Source organism: Buceros rhinoceros, unplaced genomic scaffold (genome assembly GCF_000710305.1).
Source record: "Buceros rhinoceros silvestris isolate BGI_N320 unplaced genomic scaffold, ASM71030v1 scaffold9986, whole genome shotgun sequence".
NCBI lineage: Eukaryota > Metazoa > Chordata > Aves > Bucerotiformes > Bucerotidae > Buceros > Buceros rhinoceros.
In genome coordinates, this window is record NW_010416936.1 from 16626 (window position 1) to 34382 (window position 17757).

The 17757-nt window shown below is 45.0% G+C and overlaps 1 protein-coding gene across 1 annotated transcript in view; it reads left to right on the top strand.

The window, feature by feature from the left end:
- LOXHD1 (lipoxygenase homology domains 1) overlaps positions 1-17757 on the top strand; it is a gene marked incomplete at its 3' end in the record, with an annotated part of 79699 nt that overhangs the window by 12385 nt on the left and 49557 nt on the right. The window contains exons 4-6 of the mRNA XM_010137990.1: positions 12279-12377; positions 13917-14065; positions 16912-17035. Coding sequence (XP_010136292.1) covers positions 12279-12377; positions 13917-14065; positions 16912-17035 — 372 coding nt within the window. The remainder of the gene's footprint in view (positions 1-12278; positions 12378-13916; positions 14066-16911; positions 17036-17757) is intronic.

A 17757-nucleotide genomic window follows, 5' to 3' on the forward strand; every position in this document is an offset into this window, starting at 1 on the left:
CAGGAAAGGATTTGTGGGCTGAACCCTCAGCTGGTAAAAATCAGTGCATCTCCAACAATATTGCTGAAGCAACTTTGCATTTCACCAGCCAAAAAGCTACTCCCGAGTGCTCAGTCTTCTGGAGAAGTGGTTTTGGGTTATAAACCAACTGCTCACTGTGTACTTCATCTAGGACAAACATGAGTAAGACTGTGTCCTGCCTTAAGACTATGAAAGAAGAGGTTTAGCCAGGCATTTGTCAGAAACGCATCTTTTCTCATCGCCGTTATCAGATAGAAAAGCCCACTTCTGAGTGGCGCAGGCTGGGTGCTCCACGGCTGCTGTATAAATGCAGGGAGCTGGGCTGAGGCCAGAGGCACGGGTGAAGGGCTGGATGCCTTCCAGACAGCAGGTCTGGATCTGTAAGAGGAGAGGGTTAGCTCAGCTATCTCAGGTTGCAGTTCCCCTTGAACCATAATTAATGAAAGATAAATATTCCCAGGCTGCTGAGGTGAACTGTCAACTGCAAATGTAAATTCACCTGAATTCATTTGGCTCCTTTGGATCCGTAAAGGTCTGAAATGAGATTGTGGCATGATTGTCTTTGTACATAGAAGTATTTTGCCCTAAATTCCATTATTTTTCTGTGGGTTTTTTCCTTGAAATGGATTAAACAGTGCTGTTTACTCCTTGAGTGTTAATACTTTCTAGGCTATGAAACAAGTGAGTAATTACGTGGTTTCATGATTGGATGTGCATGTAAAGAAAGATCAGTTACTCTCTTAAGTCTGTGTTCCCGTTAGCAGTGTTCAGCAAGATACTCTGCTGCTTCTTGGTCACGTCTCTTCAATCACTCTTCAACCCTTTTCTTTAGTTCTTCTATTTGGGCACTGTAGTTACAGACCTGTAGATCTGTCTGGTATTTTGCTTTCATGCTCCATTTGGTGTCATAGTCTGGTATGTTTCCAGAATTAACCAAACAAGTTTCCTCTATGTTCCCTCTCCTGCAACACCTTCAGCTTTTGATCTTCTCCTGAAGAGCTTTATGGTTTTTGTCATGAGGATTTACCTTCCTCTCTTGAACTGGAGGTCACCGCTGAGACATGCATCTTCCCTGTGATAGGTGTGGGATGTGGACTGGAGAAAAATTTAATTATTTTTGTTGTTGTTGTATTTTTGCTTTGTTGAAGCTTTAGAGATGCATTTGAAGCGTATTTGAAGGGGATTGTTGATACTGGGACCAAAACCTACCAAGCTATGGGGAGACTCAGTCTTTCACAGTGAGGAGCACAGGCAAGCCAGAGAATCCCTGTAGGGCTGTGAGCTTTGAAGAGGTTAATTTAAAGGAAAAATCTAGAAAAATTGCAGAAAAGTGTATGTTCCAAAAAACAGTTCAACATATAATTGAAAAATTGGACACACATACATGCAGCCCCTCCCAACAGCAGAGTTCTTGTCACGATCCAAATAGAGTAAGCAAGGATGGCAGGAATACCTGGCAATTGCAGATGCCTGAGTGGTTGCATTTACTTGTCTGAATATAATGGCTCCTGTCAGGTTCCCTGTTGAATGCCACACGTTTCTCAAGAAGAACAGGTTACATTTTAAATGTTCCTGCATGAATGATCCTCTATTCCCTGTATTCACATCCACGGCATCGTATGCCCATGGCCCTTTGACAGTGACAGTGCCACAGATTCTTATTTACCCAGCAGCTGCTACTGGCAGCCTAGATTAATTTACTTTACAGGTATTAATTACAACGAAGGGCTATTGTTCGGCCTTATGCTGCTTCGCTCGAGTTTATGAAGCCTTAGGATTGTATGACTGTGGCTGAGCCTTTATGCAAGGGACTGGCTCAAAACTGAAGTCAGGTGCTGTTTTTCCTTTGAGTGCTGTGGGTTTTGGATCACCCTGAGGGTGTCTGATGTCCTATCAAAGCGGCGGGGGAGGAGAGCATTCATAGTGGCTTAAAGCTGCACCGATAAGAACCCAATAAGACCCAACAGAGATGGAAAAGCAAATGAAATTAGGGATCCAGTTCCCAGCCCATTGTTTGATATCTGGACATGAATCGCTCTGCTGTTCTGTGGACAGACCCTTGTGTTTCTTAGCCCATGGTGACTCTTGTTTGGCCGCACTTGGCTTTCCGTGGTGGTGTCAGCTCCAGAGCTGCTCTGCATCTGTGGCAGGTGGGACACCAGGGCTGTGTATTTCTCCGTCCCTGAGTGTGATCATCCAGCTGGAAAGCATGGATACCCGAGATCTGGTCTTCAGGTGGATTGGAGAATGTCTCGAGATGTAGTACTGGAATGCTGTTGCAGAACTGCATTTTGTCTTAACTGATAAAAGAAACTGGGGTTTTCTAATGTTACTTATATTATCCGTGGGGCATCTTCTCTCTGAGGTGGCAACAGGCTGTTATCACCATTTAGCTGGTTGAGGTTAGGCTAGGTTCTCCACAGTGTGGCCTGCCTTCTTCCTCAGAACAAGGGAAAAAGTTGCAGTTAGGTCCCACCAACACGTACCGGCTGTACTTGGTTACCCTTGAAAACTCTCCCTAATCAAAACAATTCTCTGTACATGCTCTTTTACTGAGAGAAAGGAGGAACATTAATTTGCAAAGTGGGCGTTTACTCACTTGTTCCTTAAAACCGTGTTCAAGAGCACAGACACCTGAAAATTAATTCAGTCTTCTGTGCAATGCAGTTTATGCTAAACTGTCAGATTTTGCTCAAGTCTTGCCAACCCACCTATTGCAAATGAGGTTGAGAGCCAAAGACTGATTTCCAGCTGGTTCTTTGGCCGTCAACACCCTGAAATTGGTAGGATTGGACACAATAGACTTAAAATAAGAAGTTCTCCATGAACCAGCGATGTGTCTCTGTGGCCAAAGCCAATGGTCTCCTGGTGTGCAGTGAGAAGAGAGTGGCCAGCAGGTCAAGGCAGGTTCTCCTCCCCCTCTGCTCTGCCCAAATGATGCCACACTTGGAGTCCTGTGTCCAGTTCTGGGCTCCCCAGTTCAAGAGGACAAGTTGCTACTGGAGAGAGTCCAGCAGAGGCTGCGAGGATAAGGAGGAGACTGGAGCTGTTTAGCCTGGAAAAGAGAAGGCTGAGAGAGGATCTCATCAATGCTGATCAATAGCTAAAAGGCAGGTGTCAAGAGGAGACTCTTCTCAGTGGATCCCAGGGACAGGACAAGGGACAATGGACACAAACTGGGACACAGGAAGTTCCACCTGAACAGGAGGAGAAAATTCTTTCCTATGAGTGTGACAGAGCCCTGGCCCAGGCTGCCCACAGAGGTGGTGGAGTCTCCTGCTCTGGAGAGATCCCAACCCCACCTGGACGCCATCCTGGGCACCCTGCTCTGGGTGACCCTGCTCTAGCAGGGGCTGGACTGGGTGATCCCCAGAGATCCCTTCCAACCCCACCAGCCTGGGATTCTGTGGAATGTGCATGGGACAGCAGCTCATGTCAAACTGTTTCAAGGATGCATATTCACAGCAGGACAGAACCACATGTGTGACCTCAAATCATAAAAATTCTCCATTCTCTAGTTTTTCTGGGTAAAGTTTAGTCTTATTTGGTCTATTAATAATGGAAGTGTTTACAATGGGTGTGTTATGCAAAACAGTACTGAGGAACAGGGCAGCCACAATGCATGACACATGCAGACCTTGAGGATGGAAGCATCCAACAATTATTTATTTTTTCTGTACATGGAAGTGCTGGGCATTGGTCAACTGTTGCTTTCTATTATCAATATTACGTCAAAAATTGACCCCAAGACCAGATCGGGTGTAGCTGTACTCTATATAGGGCTAAATCTTCATGGTCTTTTGCAGTCGTCATGAGTTTTCTGCCTGAGACAAGAACCAGCTTTGAAGTAGGAGGTGGGTGGTTCTGTCAGTTCTGGCCTGATTTGGGGTTGATATACGATGCATCTGAGAGTTTGCATGGGTACAGCCTAAAGGGTAACGCCTGTAAGGTCATACTGAGCCACTGGGAACGGGAGTCCTGTAAAGGCAGAGGAGTGGGAAACCGTGCTCGTGTGTTTGAGCATGCAAGAGGGTAGTCTCACCTTTGAAAAACAAGAATATTTATTATAAACACAAATGGGAGAAGTTCAGCCGATCGAGTTGCAGGTCAGTCCCAATCCATCAGTCTTTCACAAGTTTCCTTGAATTGTTGGTCTGTCCTCATCTGGGACAGAGTTAATGAGATCCCCCAAGGAGACTCGGTCTGTTTGTGTTCACAGTGGGTCAGACGAGAAGAACACGGGCAGAGAGGGCCACAGAGCAGTGTCCTTTGAAGGCAGCCCGTGCAGGCATTACGCCGGCAGTCTGTGCACATAAAGCAGCAGCCTGTACTGTGCTTCTCTGCGTGGTATGTTTTGAGACCACCTGTGCGAGCACACACAGACTTAACGTGCTGTAGATATTCTCTGAGGTTTTAGACCCACAAGGACCCAAAACTCATGTGTTTGAGCTGGGAACGTGAGCTGTGTTATTTCTTTCCTCTGCAAAGGAGGCTTGTGTTAAGACTTGACAGTTCGTTGTCCAGAGTTCTAATGTTGGATGACCCAAGACTTAGGAGGCAGCGACCTGGCTGTGGCTTGAGGAAACGCTTGGGGCAGCAAGTACAGATGTACACGCTTGACTTTGAGTCAGTAGCTAAATCCTTCCTGCCCCAATGGGATGCGCATGCCCCTCGGGGCTGGACTGGATCTGAACTGAAGCTGTGGCCAGTGTTTCTCAATCATGTGCTGGCGCTAGGAGATCTGATGAAGGAGCAGCACTTTGGATGGGAGGCACCAGTCAATGATGATGCCCTGTGGGCTTTGCAGCTCGTTTTACAGAGTGCCAGGCCTGGAGAGTGGGACTGGTCCCTCTCCTGTCTCCCTTGGGTTACAATTCAAAATGAGATGTTACATTTTGTAAACTTCCATAATGAGAAAAAATAAAAATGTTATTTCTGAGGATGTAGAAGGCAGGGAATGAAATATTAATAGGTGTTACCTGCTCATCAGAACTCATCTTTACTTACAGTGAGAACTGGAAGTGTAAAATCAGCACAGGAAAATGCAACTTAATATATTTATGAAATAAATATGAGTTGTTTACTTTTGAGTAATAGTGAATACCTTCTGTATCAAGGATGAGGCCTTGCTGCATGCTGAGAGGTACAATAAACAAGGTTTGTAGAGGGAGTAATATCTTTTACTACCCAATTGATATCACTGGAAAAAAAACTGTCATGCTATCTGGCACAATGAGTATCAAAAAACATCTTTTTCTTTTTTCCAAAACACTTCGCTTGGTCTAACAAGGATTTTACTCTCCCTGCAAACTTTACCTGTTTTATATCACCATGTCTAAAACAAGGCCGTTATGAACATTTTACTTGTAACGTATTTTTTGCCCATTGTTTTGTCTCTGGAGATGGGAAAGGGCAATGAGAAACTGAAATGTAGAAATAAAAAGAAACACCGGTGACTTGTAAACCACAGGGAAGACAAGATGCACAGCGCTCAGAAAATGGCGTGGAAATAGAGATTTGTAATTCGTGTAAAGGATCTCATGCTTCCAGAGGAAAAAAATTTGGAGAGCCATGAGACATCTCTGTGCATGGCTGGTTTACAGCTCGGTATGTAGCCAGTACAAAGCAGATAGTGCAGCACATTTGTGAAGACGGGATAGTTTTGGCCAATTATGTCTAGATACTGCAATTATTTCAACTATCAGAGTTGAGATGTCATTTAAATAACTTATTTAAACAAAACAAGATTGATGTATAGTCTTAATAGCATTATTTTAAACAATACTGTAGAACCATTTCACTCTTCATTCAGAGCAGAAATGTTTTACCTCAAGGTTATTTTCAGTTATTTCCCCAATTTTGATAATAGCAGATGTAGGGAAAGCAGGAAGCGGATATTTCTTTTGTGAAATGTCTGTGTTATTTTTTTTTCATGGGCTCCTGCCCTGGGGCTGAACTAACGGGAAAAAATGACAAATCTTGGAGAATTAAGTGAACAAGGATTTTCGCTCCACTGTCACAAGGTGGGTTCCCCTGTGCTAAGCTCCATGCCTCTGCAGCGCTATTGTCTCTTGAGCAAGGTCGTTTAAAGCTCACTTCAAAATGTCATCATCACTTTGAAGTCGCAGTAGGAACATCAGTTTAGCATATCCTACAAGCAAAGACTCCTGCATGTGGTAGATTGCCTCTCACAGGCACTGTGGAGGGATGATCCAGGCTGAATCCTAATATATTAACTGTTTGGATGCATGTAACTCTTTGATTGTTAACTGTTTGGTTTCATGTAAAAGCCGCAGAAAATGTGGCTAGATCTCGTGGTCTCTGGGCTGGATGGGGTGGCCAAGCAGCCGAGTTCATTACAGGAGGGGCACGAGGCAGCAGCTGAGGATAAGGCAATACTTAGCAGGGCAAACATCATCATTTCCTCATCCCATGTGTTATTCCTCCTTGCGTGGTAGCAACAATATCTTTTTTTTAGGGACACGCTTTCAGAGCACTCCTCTGAGATTAACGAAATGCTGATCCGAGGTCGTGGTAGCATTGTCTCCTCGTCACTGCCTTATGCACCCCAAAGCCATGCAAATGTCCTTGAGCATTCCTCCCCCACTAATGCCGTGTTTCGGCAGAGCTGAACATGGCCAAAAGCAGCGCGAAGCTCTTTCTTCATCAGCACCCCCTGTGCTCTGAGTGTGCTGATAATCTGCATTTCCAGTCTGAACCTCTGATTTAAGGAGCTGCTCACCGTTGCTGAAGGTGCAGATCATTAAGAAAGATAGTTGTCAATTAATCCTGAGAGAGAAATTAATTATTTTCAAGCTCTAAACCAACCCTTTTATTTCAACCCTTTCCCAGATGGGGTAAAGAAATTCTTCCTCGACTGTGTGCAGCTGTTTTGTGCAAGAACAGGCCACACTTTTGAGGCAGAACTAGCTCCTGGTGAGCTCAGCAGGGCTGTTCTGCTTGTACAGGGGCTGCTTTAGGTTCTCATTATGCCTTAGCTCTGCATAGCTATCTCTAGGGTCCCTGCTACTGCAGTAGAGAGAGGTGTAATGATAAGGGCTGGGCGAGTTTTCATCTCTGCAGTGTTTGCAGAGACTCCAGAGAGTGCTGTGTATAAAAATGCAGTAAGGCATCTCCACCAGAAGGTCAGGAGAAGCTGATCTGGGAAGAGGTGGTGTTAGCCTTGTGGGATGGGCTGCTTCCCAGGACCAACGAGAACTAAATTCAAATCTTGCTCTGAATCAAGCATGTTGGGATGCCAGATCCCACCTTTGTGCCCTAAACATAGACTGTTTGACCTTTTAAGGTTGCTCTGACCAAGGATTCTGGCTGTCACTGAGGGATGTGCTGTCAGAAGTGGTATAAAGGAGCTTCTCTTTTGACAAGTCAGTGCTTTCTGTCAAGAAGACATTTTGTCAGACAATTTCTGGTGTGCTAGAATGACTGACTCGATCTGACAGCAAGGAACCAAGGCATATGGACGTTAAACCACCTTCCCATGTGCGTGCAAAAAGGCTGTGGCACACTCAGAGTGAAGCAGCGCCTTGCCTGCAGATCCAGCCCCCTGCCTCTCCCACTAGCAACAATTCTTTTTTCTTTTCACGCTAACCTCAGATGTATTTCTTTGACAACAGCAATCCAGAGAGAGTAGTGGTGCCTCTCCCCTACCCACTCTCCCCCCTCTCCTTCTGAAATCTGCCTGCTCGGTACTGAGCAGCACAGGATGGATCTTAAAACACTGCCACTCTAGGGAGCACTGCGAAAACAGAAAGATAATTGCTAGAAGTTGTCTTACGAGAAGAATCCGTCGCTGCCTATGACTTATCTCCCTGCTCTTAACCCAGTGTGAGTCGCTCCTGAAGGCTGTGACATTTCCTAGTTGTTGGATGCTGTGCTTCTGTCCTGCTCCACGGCAGGTCGTGCACGACGGAGGTAGGCAGGGATGTCTAGCAGGGAATTTGCTGTGCTCTGCAGGAGGTGATAACTCTAGATAATGAAGCACTTGGTTTCCCTGCCTAAATCTGGTGTTGCTGCTGCTATGAACTCAGCAGCTTGTGCATAAACACCCTATCTATTGCCCCAAATAATATTAGTGACAAGATTTCTCTAGGCAATTCCGTCCGATGGCGTTTCAGGTGGCCATGATAATCATATTGCTAAATAAATGGTTTTAACAGATGAATATCACATGGCTGAACAGTCAGCTGCAGCTGGCAGGTGGAAGGGTTTGGCTGGGATGCGTCCATGCATTTTCCATGGTTGGAGTCAGAAGAGAGGTTGCACAAGATCAACCTGGGGTGCTGAGGCTGGATGAAAAGGTCCTGGGCAATGTGTTGGGCTAGTGCTGCGCTCCGGCTCCTTGAGAAGGAGATGGCAGTGGGGCCAGCCTAGATGGGGTATAGCAGGGGCTAGGAGGGCTGCAGCCCCATGACGTTCCTCCGACAAGAGCAGTGTCAGGAGTGCCTGTAGCATTACAATCCTTCTCCAAAATAAATACCTTGGCTCTCAGTGGAAAAAGCCTGAGTGTAGCCCACGGTGCAACATTAATCTTTCCCCTTAGCTGTTGAAAGCTGTGGCTGAGTTGATTAGTAACAGACAAGCTGCTTGACTGCCACACCTCTGCTAAATTAACGCAGTGGGGTCATATCAGTTAGTGCCACCCCACCGCTTCCCTGAGATGGCACCCTGGCAGTGTCTCCAAATGCCTCGTCGTGACAGCTTTGTGTGTGTCAGTGTGTTGGATGCCAGGGAGAGCTGGATTGCCTCTAATGGAGCAGACATCCAACCATAAAGCAAAGGAAGGTGCTGTAACCAGCAGGACATTTGTGCTTGTGCCTTGCAATGGAAGAGGGAAGACAGCATAAAATAGTTACTGCTCTTGCTGCTGAATTTTTGTTGGCTGTTCTGCTCTTGGCATCTTGCAGTTCATGCCTCTGAGGCTGCTAATTTTGCTTTTAGTAAAGCTTCCCTCTGTGCCTGTGCTGCAACGAGCCTGCGCTGCTAGATGGAGTCACAGCTTTTCCCAGCCATACATTAGCATCCTGCATGTTCCCAGTGCTAGCAGAAGCATTCAGGAAAAAAAAAAAATCAGCCAACACCTTGATCTCTGTGTTTCAGATGAACTCAGGGACACGTATTGAGAATAATAATAATAAAAAAAAAGCCAAGTGGGTATTTTTGAGAAGATGATGTTACTGTTTTAAATAATGCATGATTAAGGGCTTACAGATAGGGAACAACATCCATCCACACTTAAAATGAAGAGTGCTTGACTTCAGCCAGATCTCTGCCTGGCTGCAATGAGAGCCTTTCCCTGCATGCTTCTAGCAGCTGAATCCTCACTGCCTTTTGGAGATATAGCATCCCTTTTGATTTAAATTTGCACATCCACCATCTAATTCTGTAAGTTGTGCTGATGTATGAAGCACAGAAGGACCCCTGAGCAGAATGAAGAGCCACTCTCTCTGCAGCAGCTGAGTGCTGAACAGCTCGGAGAGGGAGAAAGCACTGGCAATAATTCAGCGTGGCTCGGGATTGATTCTGTTTGACTCCTGAAGATGGAGGATATAAAGTTATCCTGCATGCAGAGCTCAGTGGGGCAGGTATGGGGACTGGCTTGAGTGCACAGATTCAGAGACAGGAATGTGTGAAAAAAAATAATAGGAAACCGGGTGAGCACATGCTGGGCATGATCCTGTGGTCCATGAAACCCCGATGTGCTGTGACCTAGTCGAAAACCCCTAATGCTCATGCAGCGGCTTTGCCTTTGGAAATATGTCTGCAAGCAGCGTGCCATGCACCCCAGCCTTGCTTATATTTTAGGGGGCAACATAAAATCCTTGTAGCACAGTGCCCTGTGATTGCCATCAGCCCAAAATGGTAACCCAATCCATTGCCCATCTCTAGACTCAGGAATCAGCTCTGCCACAGGGGACTCTGTGCCATCGTGTCTGTATAGACCCCTTGGGACACTTGGTGTTCTAAATAAACCTTGGGGTTGAAATACAGCCAAGTCAAGAAACCTCTCAAGTTATTAGATCTGGCAAATAATTTTACCAGTGTTTTTCTTGTTGACCAGACTTTTTTACGCAGAAGATGTACAAGGTGCCCTTCTTGCCCTCTTTTTGGTCACTGCTGCTGATTGCTCTTCATGGGCTTGTTCTCTACATGTCCTCCCTGGTGCTCTGCCTGTGTTCCAGCATCCTTCTAGGCAGAAAGCCTGGTCCTACAAATGTAATCTAAGTTCAGACATCGGTGCTTGTCCTTTTGTGTATCCCTTTATGCTGTTGGATTCTTCTGGCCCCTGGAAAATTAATCACTGATATCAGAACAAATATTCTAGAGAAGGTCCAAGAAGCAAAGCTTCTTCAAAAATATGGTTTGTGATTAAAGATCCCAGTGTACAATGGGTCACTTTTAGTTAGAGCAGTTTAGTGGCCAAATGGGAGCTGTAAATTTCACTGTCTCCATCCTTGGCTAATGCAAATGAATTCCTTTCATGTTGGCATATATCTAGCAGGTTGTTAGAGTTCTGTGAACTTAAGCAAAAGAGTTAAAGAGAAACATTAGGGCGTTTTCTCTCTTGTCAGAGCCTGGCTCCATCCTCCTCTTTCTTGTTATTTAGTATTTATGCACTTTTATCATTATTATTTTATTTGTAATGGCATGTTTTGTGATGGGGTGCCAAGAATGTCAGATCAATTTTTAGCCTTTTCAGAGCACATTCATTAAACCGTGACAGGTGATTTTCCCTTCTGTTTGGGCTCTGCCCTTGTACTCCTCACCCCGGGAGTTGAGCGTATCTTTGTAATTCAGGGCATGGTCCAACAACTGCTGCTTGTATGCTTGCTCTCGCATACTCTACCTCAGCAGGAGCATGTGCACCAACGTGTCTGCTGTCTTTTAGAATACATTTCAATACACACTGATTATGATGGAGGAGGCAGGTAACCTGCTCTGGGAGTGATAACCCAGGTTTTATGATGGTCTGTAGATCCTGAGGGGATTAGTATCTGGTGTTGGCTGGGAAACCTGGATAAACCTCTCCGCTAACTTTGCATCTGCCAATGGGAAAAATTTGCTCACCATGGATCATGGTGCAAAAAGTTTTATTTTTGCAAGGAAGGTGGCCTGTGCATTTGTACCTTTTGCAGAAGCAGCCTGCCCGGGACTTCGAAATAAAAAGGTGATGTAGCACAGAGCTTTCATTATCAGATAACCAGGCTCAGTAATACAGTGTACACAGCAGATAGTGTCAGCAACAGTAGTAGTTTTTGCTGTAATCTTCATCAGTTTTATCTTGTGTCTTGCTGTCTGTCTGCAGCACAGGTTCTGCACAGAGGTTATGGCACTAGACTTTTGCCGTGGCTGATTTTGCTTGGAGGACTAAAGTAGTCAGGTAGAGTTTGGTGGCAGGTTTTGAAAGCTGGTCATGTTTGTCTCAAAGATAGTCACAGTGAACACCAAGGAACTTTCCTCACTGGTTTCAGAAGAAGCTGAGCTCACCATTGCTGTCCTTTGAAGCCACGTTAGTCCCATCCTGATCCCTCTGAAGAACTTGCTTCTCAAACTCACTGACATTACACGTGTGAAATGTTCATGGTGTAGTCACCCTTGTGATTTTTGCGCTGCTTGGTGCCACGCGTGATGCAGCTTCACAGTGTCACAGCTTCTGGGCTTTACTCCTCTTTCTCCATTAAATGGAAAGGAATGGATTTTAGTTCTGTTTGTTTTTTAATCTGGGCAGAGCAGCAGGTGGTCACTTTCAAATTTTTGTGCTCGTGCAGTGTGACTGACCATTCTTCAACACACTTGTCACCAGCCAGGCTTAATATGAGCTAAGCTGCAAAAATAGCTCTAGGAAGCATTTGGACCAGAAGGGTCAGGTCTAAGCTCGGGCAGAGGGCTGGCTCTGTATCTTACTAATGTTTTCAAAAAACAAGGTTGGTGCGTAGGTTCGAGTTCGTGTGGTGTCCATATATCAACATCAAAATCTACACCTTCTTCTCATCTGTTTCAACCTTTAGTGTCAAGGCCGGGAACTGAGAGACCTGTTCTTCTTGCCCTGGGCAGCAAATATGCAGTGTCAGAGCTCTGCCTATGGGTTTTATTCCTCTTGTGGAGGAGAGGGTCAGTGTACCCATTCAGACATGCTTTCAAGATAGCATCAGCACAGCCTGAATTGGTTTGTAGTATTATGTTTTGTATTAAACCACTGAGTTATCAATGTATCAGGACTTCTGCCTCTCTCCTTGCAGTCAACAAATACGTGGTCCGAGTTTTTACTGGTGAAGTTAGCGGCAGCGGAACAGATGCGGATGTCTTCATTAATATCTTCGGTGAGAAAGGAGACACAGGTATTCAAATGCAAATCATACCCTAAAATATTTCTTCCTGCTCTGCAGGCCTGCGATCTGAACATCACACAGCAGCAATCTAGAGAATGCAGAATAATTTGGCTGAGTGAAAGGCACAACGAATGGTGGTGTTAGCTCTGGGGTTTCTCACGTCCACAGCTTCTGGAAGCTGCATCTGCAGAGCAGCAGTAGTAGTTGGGCTGTGAGCATGACTGTTACCCACCACCAAAACACCCAAACCCTGGAAAAATGCAGCATAGACCACCAGTGCAGTAGGTGCCAGTCCACTGAGGGATCCAACACCAATGTGTGCTCATGGCACGTGCTGTGAGAGCTGCATGTCCCAGCTTCCTGTGGCCCTGGACGGATGATGCTGTCCTTTCATTGCGGCGCAGCGTGGCTGAGCCTGCCTGGCCATTTAGACAGATGACCTAACCAAGGTTTTTATTAGCTGCCTTAAGATTAATGGTGGCAGCTTTTCTTTTTTCTTTTAAGTAGATCGTACTACAGCAGTGGCCTAAAAACTTGAATTTGATTTTTAAAAAATACTTTTAACAGAATAACAATAAAAGATGTGCCCAGACCAAACTCTCTGGGTCACACCATGGAGAAGAGTGGGTGTAAATTCCTGGAGACCCAGGGAGTAAATATGCTCTACCTTCTATACTGCACCTATCCTGTCAAATTCAATAAATAATGATATGATGCCTGCCAAGTACCTTTGAGCAGATTATGAAACCTAGTGGATAGGTCTCATCCTTGATTAATTCTCCAGACTTTTACAAGGGGATTTATCTGGCCTCGCTGAAGACTTCTGAAAGTGGAAGTCTAAAGCTATGCCAGTTGTCCAGGCACTGTGCCTTATCTACACAGAGAAATAACACCCCTAGACAATGATTCAACCCCTGTGAAGGTAAGCGGCATGCACTGCCCTCGGACAGCTCTCCCTGCCCTGGTGCCATGGGCAGGTTCAATCCTGCTCGCAGCATCGCTCACACACGAACAGCGCTGTTTGCAACCGGGGTCATTGCTTTAGTACTTTTCATAAAGGCACACTCCTGTGAAATGAGGAAAAGCCAATAGCCCTGGCTGGGTCCTAGTTTGAAAATAAATCCTTCCTGTGCAGCGCAGCAAAGAAACCTGTGTCCTAAAATGTCAAATTCTGTGGCTTGGCCAAAGCTTTCTTAAAACAGTTTGGAGATTTTAATACCATGAAAAATAAAAGGGAAATGTGGTGGTATATAAAAAAAAAAAAGATGCAACAGCCATCTGGATATATATTGCTGAAAACTCTGGGAGCTGTAAGTAACTGTGACATTAGAGTGGAAATCTGGTCTTTTGTGTGCTCAAGAAAAGGTACCTTTTTTATTAGACTATAAAGCCCTTTGCCTTTAGTTTCAATACTGGTTGCAGAGAGTTGGTACCTGGAAAATATTTGATTGAGTCAGTGGTGACAGTCCTAAATATTCCTTCCCTTACAAACACACATGTGCCAGTAACCCCTTCCTCCTCTGTTTTCTCCTATTTATTTTTACTCAGGTGTGAGGAAACTGGACAATGACAAAGACAACTTTGAAAAGGGAGCAGAGGACAAGTTCACACTTGATGCTCCCAATTTGGGAAGATTAAGGAAAATTAATATAGGGCATAATAACAAGGGTGGTTCTGCCGGCTGGTTCCTCGCAAAGGTCAGTTATTCCTGAGACATGTAACATGAAGATGCTGTGGGCTCAAAAGGCCTCACTTATCCTCTCTGTGGTCTGATGCCAAGAAATGGAAGGGTGTTTGCTGGCAATACAGGTTTCTGGTTACTAGGAAAGGTACAAATCAAGTTTTAATCTATTCCAGAAGTATCTTCTCCAGCACTTGCTTTTTCTGCAGAGCAAAGGGTGGCTGATGAAGTGCTGGTAGCAGCCTGGTGCATGTCAGTGTGGTGCATCTAAATTAGCTGCAGCAGATTCAAATTGAGGGGCATTCTGGATTAGGGTAAATTTTCGAGCATCTCAGGAGACTCTGTGGAAGCAAGAAAATCCATTTGTTAAGACTTGAGTTTTCTCCTGTCTCAGTCACTGCAGTTTCTTTGACAGATGAGGAGGAATTCTCCAACCTGGAGCCCCCAGGTGCCTCCTCACTCTGTTGACTTAACTCATTAGCAAGATGGTAAAGATCGTAGCATCATAGGATGGTTTGAGTTGGAAAGGACCTTCAAAGCTCACCCAGCGCAACCCCCTGCAGGGAGCAGGGACATCTGCACCCAGATCAGGGGGCTCAGGGCCCCAAGGGCCAACCTGACCTGCCATGGGGCCAGCGATGGGGCTGCTGCCACCTCTCGGGGCAGCCTGGGCCAGGGGCTCACCACCCTCAGCATCAAACATTTCTTCCTTCTCTCTCATCTGAATCTCCCTCTTTTAGTTTAACCCATCACCCCTTGTCCTGTCCCAACAGCCCCTGATACTAGAGTCAAAGAAATGTCTGTTGAGTCTGTTCATACCGGAAATCTGCAAAGACTTACACCTTCACCAAATTTAAGTAATTTATAATGGGCACAGGAAAAAAAAAAAGAAAAAAAAGAGATACACCTGCCACAAAGATGCTTTTCTTCCACTCCCACTTTCCTCCTCATTTTAATTTCCTGCTTTTAAAGTGTGAAGGTGTTGGAGCTTTTACTGAAATGGTTGAAAGAACATTTTAAAAGCAGAAATTTATGACTCTTTCCTCTAATCTCATTTTCTTTCCACTGCTGGTGTGGTTTAACATAGCTGGCTTTAATCCAGTGAAGGTCTGACCCCAGATTTGTAAAGCCTAGATAACAGGGAGGTTTGATGTATTACAAATGCAAATATTAGTACATGCTTTTCCACCACCACCATACGCTGTGCTCAGAGTTATTATTTGGTTGTCCATGAAAAATGCAGAAATGAAAAACAGCTGTTGTACTCCCTGCAAATAGCGGGGGAAAAAACCAACAGAAAAGGAACCTCATTCTCACAGCTGAAGTCTTCACGACATGATTTTTGATGTTGGTTAGGTTAGTTAAGTCCTAAAGCCTGAAGGACTAGCGACTAGTGGCAGCCAACACACTAATTCTGTGTTCTGTCACAGGAACCGAGATGTTTCTGATTAAATAAAAGGCAACTTCTGCCTTGCAAGTTCAGCTGGAGGCTTGGAGGAACAAGCTAAATTAGCCCAGTTATCTTCTACTGTTGGTAGATGTTTTAGCTCCAGTTTATTTGCTCCAGTATCTAACGTGGTCACTTCTGGATGAACCTGCTAAGCATCATTTGAAGTTCTTCTCGTGTTTCTTGTGTTTTCTGTGTGGCTTATACACAGAGCTGGTTTTCCACCTCTGGATATATGAATAAACATATCAACCGGAACCCAAAGATGATCAGCTGGTAGAGGGGAATCCAAGTGTTGATATTTCTCCAGAGCCTCTAACACTCCAGCACGGCACTGCTCTCTCTACTGACAGTCCTGTCTCTGGCAGACACTGCTGTCCATGTGTGCAGAGGTACAACAGGAATTGGTAATGCTGCAGGCAGTAGCACAGTGTGCAATGAGTGACAGGAGAAGAAGCTCTGGTTCCAAAATAACGGTTTCACAAATCCACCAGAAAGGGCAGATCTCGGATTCTCTCTGTTTGCTGAAGAGGCAGAGAGAAGTGGCAAGGACATGCTAACCCTAACAGTGAATTTTCTTTCTCTGAGACACGAACCTTGCAGGTGAGTAGAGATTTTGGTTTTTTCTTTGCTGGCTGAAAATCTTCACTGCTTGTTTATAATACTGCAGTAACTCTATGGCAAGTTTCAGGAACCCGGGAGATATTGGTAAGAAATGTCTTGGCAGGAGATACAAGAAACTCCAAGAAGGTAACATTGGCTTAACCTCATGTAAAAGGGGAAGAGTGTTCCCTGCCTTGTTTAGTAAAACATGTATCTAGATAGGTCCAAGAGCCAAATCCTTCCAAATCTGAATCTATTCTACTAAATCACAGGGTTTCCTGGTTGTCTTTCCAATGGATCCATCTTGGAGTAGTTGAGCGGGATAATGTGATATTACTAGGTCACACAAGCTGATCCAATAGTCTTGATTTGTCCTGAAATTCCTTGTTATTATTTTATGACAAGGATCTAAAACTGAGCGAAAAAGAAGACAGCCTGTTCCCGTAGCAGAACAAAGAGCTGCCATTCGGCTGATGGAGGAGTGTAGCCAGACACAGGCTCTGGAGAGAAGGAAGACAGGCCAGCCAGCTGGTCTTGCTTGCAGAGACATCTGGTCTTGTACACTGCGAGAGACGCAGATTGAGTTCACTGGATTAAAAAAAGAAAAGAAAGAAGCCTGGTTCTTTACTTGCTGATTGTCTGAAATTCTATCAGTACTAATTAGGGAATGGAGAGGGATTTGCGTGAGTATTGAATATATGAAATATCAGGTGCGAGTGTGTATGTTAAGCTTCTGCTCTTCTGTTACCTCCTCGTGTAACACCTTTGCTTTTTCCATGTGATTTTGCAAAGTGCTGTTTCTTTTCTCTTAGGTGATCATTGAAGATATTGGCAATAAATGCGTGTACCTGTTCCCAGTTGGACGCTGGTTTGCTTTAGATGAAGACGATGGAAAAATCCAGAGGGACATTCTTGTTGGGGGCACTGAAGCCACAGGTAAAACCATGGGCTGAATCCATGGTGGGAAATGCAAAGGTACAAAGGCCCAATTAATGCTTACTTTAGAAGATTGAACGCCTTCCACTTAGGGTGACCTGCAGTGGACCATCTACTGGTGACAGGCTGTTCTATACAAGGCTCCCTGAACTACCATCGCATTTCCCACCTCCCTATCTCTCTGGTGGAGCTGTGCAGGACCTGCGTGCTGATCTATCACCTGATGCACCTGGATAAGGGCTGGTGGGCAGAGGATGAAAGATCTGGCTTGTACTTCAGCAAAACACGAGTTTTCAGAAAGCAGACTGCTATTTCCACAGTCACCAATGTGCTACTCAGGAGTGCATATTATAGTTCAGATTCCTGGCAGGTCAACTACACATCCTTTCACAAAACGAGAAAGGCACTGTTGAGCCCTAAAACTGGCTTTTTGATTATCCAACATGGCTACAGCAGAGATAACCAGAAGCTATGTCTCTAATAAAAGAAACCTGGATGTAAAGTCAGTAAAACAAAAGACCTTTCCATGAGGCAGAAGATTATTCAGGTAATGTTCTGCCTGTATTTATTCATTAACATAGAGGTAATCACTTTGCCTATGTTCTTCACCTCATTGCATGGTCTTCAACATCTGCAGCCCTCGTAATCTCCTCTGCATGTGCATGAGGAAAGTGGGCTGGGTGCAGAGTCCTGACTGCAAGATGAGTTTTGGGAAAAATTAG